At 45.6% G+C, this 14,078-nt stretch overlaps 1 protein-coding gene across 2 annotated transcripts in view; it reads left to right on the top strand.

Annotated features, from left to right (window-relative positions):
* LOC144104955 (uncharacterized) overlaps window positions 1-3,377 on the top strand; it is a 29,338-nt gene extending 25,961 nt beyond the window's left edge. For both annotated transcript variants that reach the window (XM_077638185.1, XM_077638186.1), the window contains exons 8-9: window positions 25-147; window positions 3,106-3,377. In XM_077638185.1, the coding sequence (XP_077494311.1) occupies window positions 25-147; window positions 3,106-3,255 (273 nt within the window). In that variant the 3' untranslated portion in view covers window positions 3,256-3,377. The remainder of the gene's footprint in view (window positions 1-24; window positions 148-3,105) is intronic.
* Window positions 3,378-14,078: the final 10,701 nt, after the last annotated feature.

Here is a 14,078-nt window from a genome sequence, read left to right as displayed (position 1 = left end):
AGCATGACTTGAGCTTGTGCGCAGGTTTGCGACAACTTGATCCAGCAAAAGCCCGTGTTTAGCCCATCAACCATGCACATGTACACGGGGTGGCCAAGTAACAAGGATCTCATCACCTTCGACACAGCAGACACAATGCTGGCGAAGGTAAGTCTATGACGATGTTTTAGTTGAGATTTTTCTGGTTAAAAATGGCAGAAATGCTGAGCATTAAAAAACGCATTATTTTCAGAGGAAACAAATGTTAATGCCATTATGATAAGGATAAAAAAACAGGAGGGGTGCACTCTCCGAACAGACTACAATGGAATCAACAACAAAACAAAATTCGCGACAAAGTCTGCTTGTCTGCGCTGATTTCGTTCCGTGCTCCTTTAGTATTAGGGCCTTACCGTATTTGGTCATTAGTATGGGTCACTTCACAACTGGGCAGCGTCCAAAAATACATTGTGGAGGTATTTTTCTCTTCATTAAACAAGCGCCCCTGCCAGTGTGCCCTGCAGGTGGTGACGTCCTCAACCGCAGCCTTTTCTACAGGCGCAACTTGGCAATATTACGTATGGGAAGCCAGCGGCCATAGCTTCAGTGCACTGCGCTGAATAATAGGTCAATTGGTCCTCTTATAGCAGAGCGCAAAGAACGTGGCATGCGAAGAAACATCGTATTCAAGCGCTTGGCATAGAGCGCTCCGTCTAGTGTGCCGTTCGCGACTTACACATCGTGGCGTTGTACAGTCACGAGGCATAACTACAGCGACACTTGAATGTGCTTGCTTGAGTCCTTAACTAAGTGTAGGTTGTGGTGATGTCCTTCGGTCCCAATTTATTATTGTTTCTTCATTTGGAAGAGGACAATGAAAATGCGGTACCTAGTGATCGCCGTGCAGTTATCTATTGTGGACAATAATTGTGCGTCTTTATGCATTGCCAGATGCACGGTTTAACCGCTGCACTACCATGCTATGAGTGGCTCAGGGCTCTCAGGGATTTATGTATGTTAAGTACAGAAACACCACATCTGCATATATAGAAATTATCCCATTAGCTTCCGCGTCATACTCTTAAGGCTGAGAGCGGGTCGCAGTATGGGACGACTCCATTCACGAATTTAGAACGCAGAGAAGAAGGGGTGCGGCTACATCGGGACGATGGCTGCTCAGATCCGTGCACAAATAGAATTGGCAGTGTGGTATCGGGTTAAATTCCGCCGCAGTGCGCGGCGCGTGCGTTCAAAAAAGATCGTGTGTCATACGCCTTCCTACACTTAAATTGTCCCAAGTGCATTTCTTTTTTCTGCTGAGTTATTTTGCAAACATATGTTCAGTACACCCACCTGCCTTGTATGTTGTAATGATGTGGATATGGATTTGTTGGTTACGGCCTGAAATAACGTAACGTACTTTTGGAATAATTTGATGTAACTTAAAGATATATCTCACACACTAATCTCAAGCTCTGTGCCAGAAAATCACTCTAAACCAAAGCATACATCAGTGAAACTCGAGTTACTGGCATAAACTAACTTATGACACTGAGCATTCCTTGTTCTAAGCGAGGACCTGCCACAATAGTGGCATAAGCACTGTCGAGTTACATGCGCCGTGCCGCCCTTGGGAAACCATTCCCCAAGAAAGAACACAGCCCATTGAGGACTATGTTGGCACCAAATCCGCACACGGGTACATTGGCTAGCCCGCAACGGTATCGCATTTCATTTAGAATTCGCATGCGTTTAAGGCTGCTCCATCTAGTAGCACTATTTTGGTGATCTGCGCTTAGCGTTTGCGTCGAGTACTCCCCGTAGATGTAATCATCATAACTGCGGCACATATGGGCCTTGTCATAACACACAGATAAGGGCAGGTGCTTAAATTAGGTCCAAAAGCCCCCTTTTGCTGTTGCGGCATAGGAAAGCAAAGTTATTTGTACATGGTAGTGAGGGGTCTTTTAAGTTCATGGGTTCTTTTTACTCCTAGTGAATTGGAACTGAGAATCGCTCCCAATGCTATTTTACTAATAGCCGCATATCAGTTGCCCGACAGGCCCGTCTACGGATCACGAAATATGAAGTTAAAGAAAGGGCTGTTAATGTCATTTAGAATACCCAGCGGTTTCATGAAAATGAAATAATTTCGGTACGGTTACGGGCAAAAAGTTACCTAAATGAGTAGCAAGAAACGCTGGTTCTATATACCTTAGCTTAGATCAATAATAATAAATAAGCGCTGTTGCAAATGGGTCGCAAGCCCCAAGGGTAGCGTTGGCCTGGAGGCATGGGGCACAGCTGGAAAAACCCGAAGGTCCTGGCAAAAGATGAGTCGACTGCCAACAGAACTTGTTTATTCTAGCATCGCAAAAGAGCAGCCGGTCAGGTCGACCGAAGTGGAGAAACGGGCGACCACGTTACTCGACGGCAGAAATTGAAGCCCCTCTCTTGGCGTCCGGGGCAGCTGCCTTTATACTCTCGGAGTGGAGGGCAAGAAGAAACGGCTCGGGATGAGGCGCACGAGACGGCGACTCACGGATACGTTGAGACGAGAAGTGACGTGTCCGCCGGGCCGGCGCCGGTCAGACCTCCTCGCCTCCCAGTTGGGGAGCTCCTCTCCCCGGCTGCCGCGATTTGACAAGCGTGGGCACCAACATGCACACACGAAGACACGTGGCATTGAAACCTGCCTGGACGCGCTTGGCGGGAGGCGTTGCGGCAGCGCTGAACGGGCCAAAATGTCCGCCACTTTGAACGAAGCCCTGGCGTCCGTTACATCCGCGCCGGCTACACCGCGCGTCGTAGGCGAAACGTAACAGCGCGGGCGGGAATGCAATACGAATAGCACATAAACGATGGTCGCTTAGCGTAAACGATTGGATCCAAACGTGACAACAATGTAGCAGGTCTCAGAGAGTCAGGCAGTCGGATGAGGTTGAAAAGTTTGTTGATAAAATGGTTGTGGCAAGGGTTACAACCCGGTGAATTGGAGACCAGTGACAATAGCCTTTGTTCATTTCTGGACTCAGGCTGACTGTGCTGGGGATGATGACGATGAGGAACGGTTTCGGAAATAATTGATCCCCTTTTGATCTGCTTCTCTTGTCTAATTTAACCCAGATGCAGATGTATTTCGCCGCCTTCGATCCACTTCCGAAAAAGCACGGCTGGGCGCTGTACGACGTGGACTATGACGATTACATCAACAACTGCTCCCTGGGGTCCGCATTCGTCCGTTTGAAGGTCATCAAGCAATACCTGGTGTTCTGACGTAGCTGGCGGCGCGCATCGAAGAAAAGAATACGCGATGTGTTCTTGTGTTTACTTTTCTAATTTCCTACTTCCACTTTGATATCTAAGTGAAGAATGTTGCAATTTGACATTTTCACAACCAAAAACTGAGCGAGTTGGTCCATCATTGAAAGATTAAACACTGCCACGGCGACAGACAAGAAAGCAGAACAAGCGCTAGTGCTTCTTCTTTCTTGTCCGTCGTCGCGGCGCTGCTGTTAGGTCTTCAATATAACAATTTTGTTCTTAGTTGCATATCTTTAAGGCATGCGCAAAATGTAAATGCTCTGATATGCACCACATTAATCTTCTACATTATCCTAGAAGAGAAGAAAATGATGTTATCCCATTGCCATGAACACCAAATATTGTGTTGCAATATTTGAATGGAATCTTATTCAATGTGTTTCAGAACAGTTATTTGCCTTGATGGTCTCTCTAAGCACGACACATCTGATCAACCTTAAATGTTCTTCTCAAATGACTATTAAGCTTTCCAAAGGCACTTTGTGTAGAAGGTATTAGAAACTACGACCAGACAACAGAACGGGTGGTAGGTATCGTTTGTTTCGTTTGGATGCCGTGCTAGGGAAATATTAAATCCTCCAGGTGCTTCTAGGTGATGGCTTCAGAATATCATCGGAACACTAGAAGCTACAGTTCCCAGTACCCGGAACTTTACTACGGAGGTGGGTGTTGTAGCGTTGCCAAGGTGGGCCCTTTAAAAACCGAGATAAGAGCAGGCGTGTGTGCTTTCAGCGCTAAGACTACTGAATAACCGTAACAGGTGCAACAAATTTTTTTGAAGGACTTCGCGCTCTTATAATAATGCATGAATGTAAATGCTATGTATCAGATGAAAAAGTATTTGAGTGGAAACCCCAGCAATCGTGCAAGAATTGCGGAATCGGGGTGTTGACTGTTATATAAAAATACCGGAAGACATTCTTACGGTACGGCAAGCCGAAGAACTACACGTGATGACAGATGGCGGTGACATGATATAATGGCAGCGGGCCTAGTGCGAGTGCTCCGTCTCGCGCCACTGTCCAGTTAGTCGTCTTCTAGCCTATGACATCTGGCGGTGTTCTGCGCTAGCTTGCTCAATGTCTCCTCCTCCTTGTGTGCCTGCTCCTGTTCTAGAGTGACTGGGCGCGGGACGAAGACTTAATGTCTACTTCTCCCGGCGACGGGTTTTCCCATTGTCGGCCTCTCTTCCTAAATGCCAGCTGCTAATTGATCGCTTTCCGCAGTGGCGTTACCAGCATTCCAGTCGCTTTAGTTCCTTCTGATGGAGCAGCTATCCGACTTAACAACCCGGAGGCAGTACAGGCGGCTCTTCAATCCACATCGAAACACTTCATGCGCATTACTGGTGTCCAGCAGTTCGACAGGGGAGGTATTTTGTACAGGTCACCGGATGAGGACTGTATAGAAGATCTCCTGAAGTGTACGTTCTTCGCCAACAACCCAGTGAGCGCATTCTTTCCGCCTCATCTAGCGCGTTCTAAGGGTTTAGTTCGTGGAGTCGAATCTCGGTTGAGCTCTGTGGAAACGCTTGAGAACCTCTCGTCTGCAGGAGTGATTGCTGCCCATCGGTGGCGCAGAATGGTCGACGGAGTACAAATTCCTTCAGAGTAGTGCATATTGCAACCGCACAAAACGACGAGGGACGAAGAGAAGAATGCAAAAGACACAACGCGGAACTTCAACTGAGGTAATTACTGCAAGAAAAACCACATATATACAAGATTTGTAATCACACCTGATAGACAGCAGACACCATCACGTGACACTGGCATGCGGGTGCGCGTGACACAAGTTAGCCTCAAGATAGTTGAATTCCTTCATGAATAAGAATACGGAAGTTGTGCTTATGCAACGGTCATTTTCTTTTCTAATGCTGTAGGCTTCAAAAATTATCGTGCTAAGTTGGGTCGGTAATTTTTTCAGGACAATTGTGTCTCGGAACATGGGCGTGCAGTTACGGCAATGGTGACCATGCTTCGCCAGTTCACCGACCCCCGCCAATGATTCAACGGCTGCGCGGTGCTCCAGAAGTCTAACATTCAGGCAACGTCCATTTTGCCCTATGTAACAATTCCTATATGTGAGGGTATTCGGTACACCTGGCCTATCCGGTACACGTTGCCTGAATGTTAGACTTCTGGAGCACCGCGCAGCCGTTGAATCATTGGCGGGGGCAGTGAACTGGCGAAACATTGTTGCCATTGCCGTAACTGCACGCCCAGGTTCCGAGACACAATTGTCCTGAAAAAATTACCGACCCAGATTAGCAGGAAAAGTTTTGAGGCCTACAGTATTAGAAAAGAAAATGACCGTTGCATAAGCACCACTTCTGTATCCTTATCCACGAAGGAATTCAGCTATCTTGAGGCTAACTTGTGTCACGCGCGCCCGCATGTCAGTGTCACGGGACGGTGTCTGCTGTTTATGAGGTGTGATTACGAATCCTGTATATATGTGGTTTTCTTGTTGTAAAGCTCAGTTGAAGTTCCGCGTTGTGTCTTGTGCATTCTTCTCTTCGTCCCTCGTCGTTTTGCGCGGTTGCAGTATGCACTCCCCTGTTAGCCACCAACTAGCCCGCCTTTGCCTTTTAAATATCCTACAGAGTCCATGATTGACACATTTTCAGGAATATTCTGCCCGTCAGAGATAAAGGCATGGCCATTGGTTTTTCGAGTAGTTGCTTTTAACTCTCGGCCCCTTCAATGTCAAAACTGCTGGAGATTTGGCCACAGCGGCAAAGCCTGCAAATCGGCCTTACGATGCTGTACATGTGGGGAAGGTCATGAAAGAGTGAAAGCCCCAAACGACAAAAAAAAAAAGAAATGTGTAATGGTGATCATCCTGCTGATTCGCCTGACCATCCTGTACGAACACAAGAAGTTGAAGTGCTCGAGCTTTGTGACAAACGCAGATGCACGCGGAGAGAAGCTTTTGCCGCAGTCAAGGAGAGAACCTCAGGCTACTTTAGTGTGGTCGCCAAATGCCCACCCATAATTGATTCTAGTTGGTCCCAGGCTATCACAGCGGTAGTTGAGAAAGCTGTGTCAAATGCAATGGATCGCGTTATGGAAGCCGTATCCACGTGCATTTCTCAGGTCATAGGTACCCAGATGACCAATCTGCTGCATGTGCCCACCGCTCCAGTGTTGCCTTCTTTGGCTTCGGAAGCTGCTCCTTCTTCTGTGGTCATCAATTGCGCTCCACAGGGCCAAAAAGAATTTGAGCAACAAAAGACTTCTTAGGTGTCTCCCGAACAGCGTTATGAACGAATCTTCTGTGGACTGTCTGGATATGGAGTCTGATATCCGTGCGCAGAAACGTAGTGAGTCTCCATTGAATACTGGAGGTCCATCTTTGGAATTAAAATTGCCATTCTATATTTTCAGCTTCAAGTTTAAATTGCCTATGCAATCAGCTTCTACCAGATTGGCTTGCATTACAGAAAACATGGCTGACTAATGATTTCAATTATCATCTCAGAATTTGCCATCAGTTCTGGCTTGACCAATCATCACGACGGGGAGGGTTGTTAGTGCTGATCTCTACAAAGTTTTGTCACAGGCAAGCATTTCTTTCCAATATGCGAACATTGATTGTGAAATCCTTGCAGTTGACCTCATTGTCCCAGATCAACAGCCCTCTACGGTGGGTAATGCATATTTCCCGTCTGGTGTGCATGACACTCGGCCCCTTGACTCACTCATGTCTAGTAGCCGTTCTCAGGTTTTATTAGTTTTATTACTTGGTGACTTTAATTCATATCATGTGACGTGGGGTTCAAAACAAGCAGCCTTGGTTCTAAATTATTTGACTGGGTTTCTGACAACAAGATCTGCAACAATTCCAGATTGCCGACGTTTGTTCACAGTCAATGCCGCTCTGCCTTAGATTGAACTTTTTCCTCTCCAGTAGTCTCGGTTACGTCTTGGGCGCCTGTTGACTGTGCAACAGCTATCATCTACCGTTTAGTTTCAAGTTGGCGTCTCAAATAACTCTTTCTGAGCGACATCAGAGCTCGTTAATAAATTACAGTTGCTTTAAAGACACGCTAAAGTCAGCTCTCAAAATCACTTCAGACAGATGCGCTGAGACAAGTGCCGAATGCAAGACTGCAAATCTATGTTCAGTACTGGAACATGCAAGGCAAAAGTATAAATTTTTGGTCAAGGGAACCAAGGGTGCAATCGCCAACAATTGGTGGAATGCTGAGTGCACGCGTTAATATAGACGACGGAAAGCAGCTTGGAAGAAACTTCTCAAAAATCAATGCCCAAAAATTGGTTCGATTATTAGTATGTTGCAGCAATAATTAGGCGCACTGTCTACTGCGCAAACGAGGAGTATAATACAAATCATTATAATTTTCTTTCGCAATCAGGAAGTATACGAGCCTTTTTTAATTACATAAGGCCCAGAAAAGTGATTCTACCGGCTGTCAACATTGAATCCCACATTCAGTCCCCTGCTGACATCGCAAAGCTTTAGAAGACATTGCGTGTGGCCTAGAGCTTCGCTTTAGATCTACTCTACCTTCTCCAGCTATAGTCACTTGCATCTCAAGTGATTTCACTGAGGTGTGTATGCCTGAGCTGTCGCAAATTCTTCTGTGCTGATCACCAGCGGCTCCTGGCCCTGATAAGGTCACTTCATCTATGATCAAAATTTTGTTCAATGAATATCCTGAAGACTTATTGGCTCTAGTTAAACATTCCATTAAAAGTACTTGGATACCCCATGAGTGGCGCCTTGCTTAAATAGTTCGAGTGCTTAAAAACCAAGGGGAAGGTTTTACTTTAGACAACATACGCCCTACTTCATTAACATGGAACCTAGTGAAATTGGCGGAAAGGCTCCTTCTCAGCCATGTCATGTCTTACTTTTCTGAAAATGCTCTCTTGAATCTGTGTGAAATTGGTTTCAGCCCAGGCTGTTCAATTTGGAGTGCTCATGCTCATAGCACGCAACAGAAAAACGTTTCCTGGGCTTGTCCCTTTGGATGCCAGTAAAGCACATGACAGCGTTGAACACTGGAATCTGTTGCTCATAATACAGCACCTTAACTTCCCAAACAGTTTTGTACCCGTGATTTCTGCTTTCTTGAAAAATAGAGAATATTGTTGGTGCCGAAATAGTGTTTCCTCTTGGAGATTTCAACAGTCAAGAGGTGCACCGCGAGGTTCAGTTCTCTCACCTGTCCTTTTTAACATTTTTATAAGCTCAATTTCATGCATTAAAGATGTGAAGTGTACGCCAACGAAATTGCATTTTGGGCATCAGCAGGGGATATTCACACTGTTTATTAAACCTCGAAAAAATTACCTCAATGCTCCTGACAATTGGTTAGGAAGAATTCACCTGTCCCTCAATGTGAAGAAAAGCGCACTCTTAGTATTCCTGGTATCTTTTCCTGTAAATATCTGCCTGGTGTATAGAAATAACATAATTCCTTGAGCTGTGAGGGTGAAGTATCTCGGATTAATATACGACTCTACTCAATGCTAGCGGCCACACATTGAGCAAGTTTCTGCAAGAGGAGTTCCGGCTATTGGCATCCTGCGCATGCTTTGCAGTGCTCGGTCAGGCATGGTAAGGCATACACTTCTGGTGATTTATTAAATGTGCGTCCGCCCAATTTTCGAGTTCGGCTGTGTTTTATTCTCAGGAGCTCCTGCATATAAACTTCGCCATCTTGTGCTCTTGGAGCATGAAGTGTTGCGCCTCGGTCTAGGGCTTCCAAAACATGTCGCCAATGCTGTTCTGCACCTTGAGGCGCGAATCCATCTTTTCAAGCTAGGTTCCGCCTTTTAACACTTCAAACTTTTTTTAAAATTGTGCGACTCACCACTTCACGCTTCCAGTATAATACTTCTTAGTGAACCTGCAGTCTTTTTTTTTTGTGCCGCCTGGTCTCATTTGCATACTCCGCAGATATGTTTCGTGCAGACAATGTTTCGTGCGTTTCGGGCACATATTTTCATTAGTGCAGAGTTCTATAGTGCTTTAGAACATATGTTGGACGTGAAAAGGAAAAAGTAACTTCTAGCGTACTTGTACTGCACGCCGTATTAGCAGGTGATGATTTCTGCTGGGAAAGGGCTTCTATCAACGCCACAGAAAAGAACTGGCTTTCGCGCCAGTATCTCGAGCCCTTGGCGATTCAGACTACTGAAAAAAGACAACCGTAACACCGGCAACGTCCCTCCACCTACGCAAGATGCCTGGGACGATTATTAAAGCGCATTTAAGCGTCCCTCTTCTAGAATAAATTTCAGTCAATAAGGCTTCCGTACGGAAGCCGAAACGTATTGTTTTTACACAAACCTTCGGTCGGCGTCCCCTTCTTTTTGTTTAAATGAATCAGTCACTACCATGAAAGTTAGTAACTAAAACTACGTTTTTTAGAGTAATAAGAAGAGCTCTTGTTATTCAAAGGGCGTAGTCATGCCGGCGATGAAGAATAGAAATGAAAACATGCTGCATGTCCGAAACAACTCAAATTTAAAAAGTAATTGATTTTGTGTAAAGAAAAGCTGTATTATATTTGTGTCTGTTCCAATCCTAAGCCCTTCGGGCAGGAGCACAGCATGTAACAAAACCAAGTAAGCGCGTTGACTTCGCTGCAGTAGAAAGGGGCTTTCATTTGTGTGTAGCATGGGCTGAGTTTTAATGTGGTAGCATGCTATTTAGTGGAGTAATGTAGAGGCGTGCTCATTAATGAATAATACTTCGAGTAGCATTGTGAGTGTAAGCTTCACAGTTTAAGAGTTCTAAGACAGGAATGTGGAAACTCAGCTAAGTTGTGATAATTGTGATAAATATGTGACTGTGAACTTAGTATAGTCGGTGTGTGACGAAACCGCTCACAGCTGCCATTAACGCTGTCGCATCATGACACTGAAACGCGGAGCCTCAGTGTCTCGATATTATTTCCACATATATAAAAATTCTATTACACCAAACATTATATTCACAGATCTTCTTTCGTCAACGTTGCATTCTTTGCAATGAAGTTTTTTTTATCATTATAAACGCTCCTCTTTGTTTCTATAGTATTCGTTAGTACACCATGCAAGCGATGGAAAAGGTGTAAAAAATTTTCTACGCATCAAAAAAACGGAAACTTACCTTCGATATTTCTATATCAGTTCATTACAATAATCCCTAGTTGCCCGGCAATAAACCATTTATGCTCAAGAATCCTGGAGTTGGGAGGCAGTAGGGCCTTAATTCCAATGCAGTAAAATAAAAATGCCGGGTTTTACATTTAAATTGACACATTGCCTATGAGGGTTATACTACTGGATGACACCAGAATAATTTTGTCTACATGGGGTTCTTTAACGTACGCTGGCATTGCACAAAAGCGGAGTGTTTTTCATAGTAGCCTACTTTGAAATACGGCCAAAGCGGTAAAATTCGAGCCCCCGCCAACCCGGAATTGGCACTAGAGAGCCAAATTTAATGTGCCACTATGAAGTGTTGTAAAAGGAGAATCAGACTGCCCGGCCCATTTGTTTTAGCTGCATGCTCATCACATTAAAAATGGGGGATTTAATTTCAGCAGCACCCGTTTGCAAGTTTTATAAAGCTGTAGCGGTTGGCAGGTGTCAAGGTGTCGAATTCAACCTGCCAATCTCACCTTAACAGCAGCTGAGCAGTTCCATGCACATGATTATTTAGAAAAGAGCTTATTCTTCAAAACGTTGCCTGTCCGCGGAAACCAGCTGGGGCAAACAGCAGCCCGTGTGCGCGTATAAACTGATGACTGCCGGAAAAAGCCCCTTTCGTCGAGAATATCTATATTTTAGTGCGGCCATATCCCAAGTTAACCTAAAGAGAAAGGGTGACTTCAATCCGTCCGTCTCACGAAAAAATGGGTTGCCCTCATGCCGCAGGGGTCCAGGTGGCAACCTGTCAACCGGGTTAAGGGAAATCTGCCCTTAATTGTAGGCGGCAATAAAATAACTCAAATAAGTTCAATTGAATACTTACCTGCTCACCGTGTAACTGCGCATCAGCTCATTTCTTGAACTACGATCAGTCTCTCAAGAAACTTTCTTTACAGAAATGACGCTTACAGGAGCTAGGTACGATCAACCTTGGTCTTAATAGCCCTACCGCGAGGTGGGTTTAGAAGAGCCAACTGCTGGGGCGGCGGCGCATTGATTAAATGCTTCATCACTGCGAATGAAGTAGAGTGGAGCTCCCCTTAAATGCTAGAGGCATGTGTACTGTGCGATGTGTGTGCACGTTAAACAACCCTGGGTGGTCGAAATTTCCGCAACGTCTCTCATAGACTGAATCGCTTTGGGACATTTAACCCCATCAAGCTGCTCTAATAATCTAACAATAGGAGCATTTGCGTGGAAGAGGTCTCCAACTCAATGTGCTCTTATAGGTATGCTAAACGTTGCGAAAGTTTAATTTTTCGAAGTAGTAAGCTCTTCAAAATATCACTTTCAGGCCAATGCAACCTGCTTCTTACTGCGAATCGCTATCCAGTGGATGAAACTTATCCTTAAAGAAAGAAAACTTCTCCGTTTCATGGATAACGTGCAACGCTTAGAAAGTTAAGGGAATAATGCCCCGGAGAATAAAAAGTGGGGACTGCTCCTTTCCGCTCATTTTCTGGCCGACTGTTCTATGGAACGAGAAAGTGACCACGTGCAATCCAACATAGGAGCGCTTTTGTTAAAAATGATGGAAAATACATCATGTAATAAGCCAGCTGGCAAAGCATTTAATTTTACTCACCACTAGCAACGCACATTTTTTTTTAAAGTGCGGCGAAAACAAGAAAATTGGCTTTAAATATCAGAAAGGCTCAGTTACTGTCCGTGCTTCCAGCGGACGCCTGAACCGCGTAGTAAAATTAGTGCTTTTTTGAGACAAGGAAATGGCACAGTAACTGTCTCACTTCTCGGTGGACACTTTACCTGCGCCATGAGGTAAGGGAGGAATATAACTTAACAAGGTGATGGTTCGGGCTAGTGGGTATGCGTTATGATCCATAGCGGAGCAACAAAACAGGAGACAAACACAAGCGCTAAAACAAACAACAAGGGGACAAACGTAGCGCTTGTGTTTGTCCCTTGTTTTGTTGCTGCGCTATGGATCATAAGGGAGGAAGGTGGAGTGAAAGAAGAGAAAAGGAGGGGCCGTAGTAGGGACTGCGGAATAATTTATGCGCGATAGCGTTAAGGGCCCCGTGTCGCAAAAAAGCCAGTGTCGTCGTCGGTGTTAATGGCGTTGGCCGTGAGCGAGAAATCGCAGAAGCATTAATAATAAATCCGAGTAGGAAATTGGTCGAGTTCTGGAATCGAACCAGGGCTTCCGGAGTGAGAGACGAGCACGCCAATTACTCTGCCATGCCAGCTTTTTTTGTCCTTATTGCTTGTTTCGACAGTTTACAACAGATCACAAACATGTTCTGCGCTACATTCTCGAACATCAAGACCGGACATGCGTTTCATTCACGTGAGAAAATCAAAACTGTTTCAAAGAACACAACTCTCCCATGAACTCCATACCTTCATCTCCAAAACATAGCTCCTTGTACACTCCACGCAGCTTAAATATGTTTTCTTTGAAGTAATCTAGGACAGACCGCGCATCTTCATCGCAGTGTCGTACAGCCATCCAGATCCGCCAAATGCTGTGTAAGCCAATAAAAAAAATTGCAGGCTGCGGAGCGCTGTCTGTAGTTCTCGAAGTGTGAACGGGGCGTCCATAACGGACGGAGACGTAGCAGGCAGAGCGCAGGAATGAATGCCTGGTCTGGAATTTACAAATGCATCCGCAAATTCCTCTGCCAAGCACACGAGATGTTTCTGCGTGCGCAATGCAAGCGCCTCGAAAGGTTTACTCGGACGAGAGCCACCAGCAAGACTGCCAACGACACGCCAAATTCTCGTTATCGGTGAGAAAACAGTCAAACTAGCGCAAAAGGATGCCAACTGGGACCTACAGAGCTTGTTCGCATGACGTCTAATGGCAGAGTTGAGCCTGTTGAAAGTTGTCTTCAAGGCTCTGTCGTCCTCTTCCGCAACAGTTGTCGCTCCGCCCTTCTGCGCGCTGCGCAGAGGTTCCTGAGTTTTAAATCCGGAGTCGGAAAATGATCAGGCAGCTTGAGCGCCGTGGTAGCAGCCATCTTAGCATAAATCATTTTGTCTGTCACATAACCGGAAACACAGGCTAAGTGCTCCCTGTATTTGTCCCAATTAATAACAAGGCAAATTTTAGGACCACGCAGATGGAAGTCGGCAGTAAACACAAATATCAGGTAGTGATCACTTCCCATTCGGTCAGCTCTAGTTGACCACTGCACACGGACGTCAGGTGAATGTAAGGTTAGGTCTATAGATGTGGGTGAGGTTGGAGGCCGAAAGAAAGTGGGACTTCCGTCATTGGCCACGCACAGGTCCAAACTGTCGATGACTTCTACAAGTTGGCATCCGCGAGAATCTGTGTTCTTGTCACCCCAGGCAGGGTGGTGGGCGTTGAAGTCACCGCAGATGATTCTGGGTGCTGGGCAGCGGTCACAAAGGTGCTAGAGGAACAAAGCCATATCGACCTTCTTCCGCGGAGACACGTATACTGATGCAATGGACAGAGTTCGGAAGGCGAGCCGAATCCTCGAAGCCACTACCTCAATACTGTCGGTGCAAAGATCAGTGACGTTCAAAGCCACATGAGGAACCTCCCTTCGTATGTAAAGGGCGGCACTTCCTGCGGGAAAAGACTTTATGCTGCAATTCTTGTGGGCGACGTAT

The sequence above is a fragment of the Amblyomma americanum genome, chromosome 9, assembly GCF_052857255.1.
Source record: "Amblyomma americanum isolate KBUSLIRL-KWMA chromosome 9, ASM5285725v1, whole genome shotgun sequence".
Taxonomy (NCBI): domain Eukaryota; kingdom Metazoa; phylum Arthropoda; class Arachnida; order Ixodida; family Ixodidae; genus Amblyomma; species Amblyomma americanum.
Note: the sequence above shows the minus strand (reverse complement) of the source record. Positions and strands in the feature narration are given on the sequence as shown.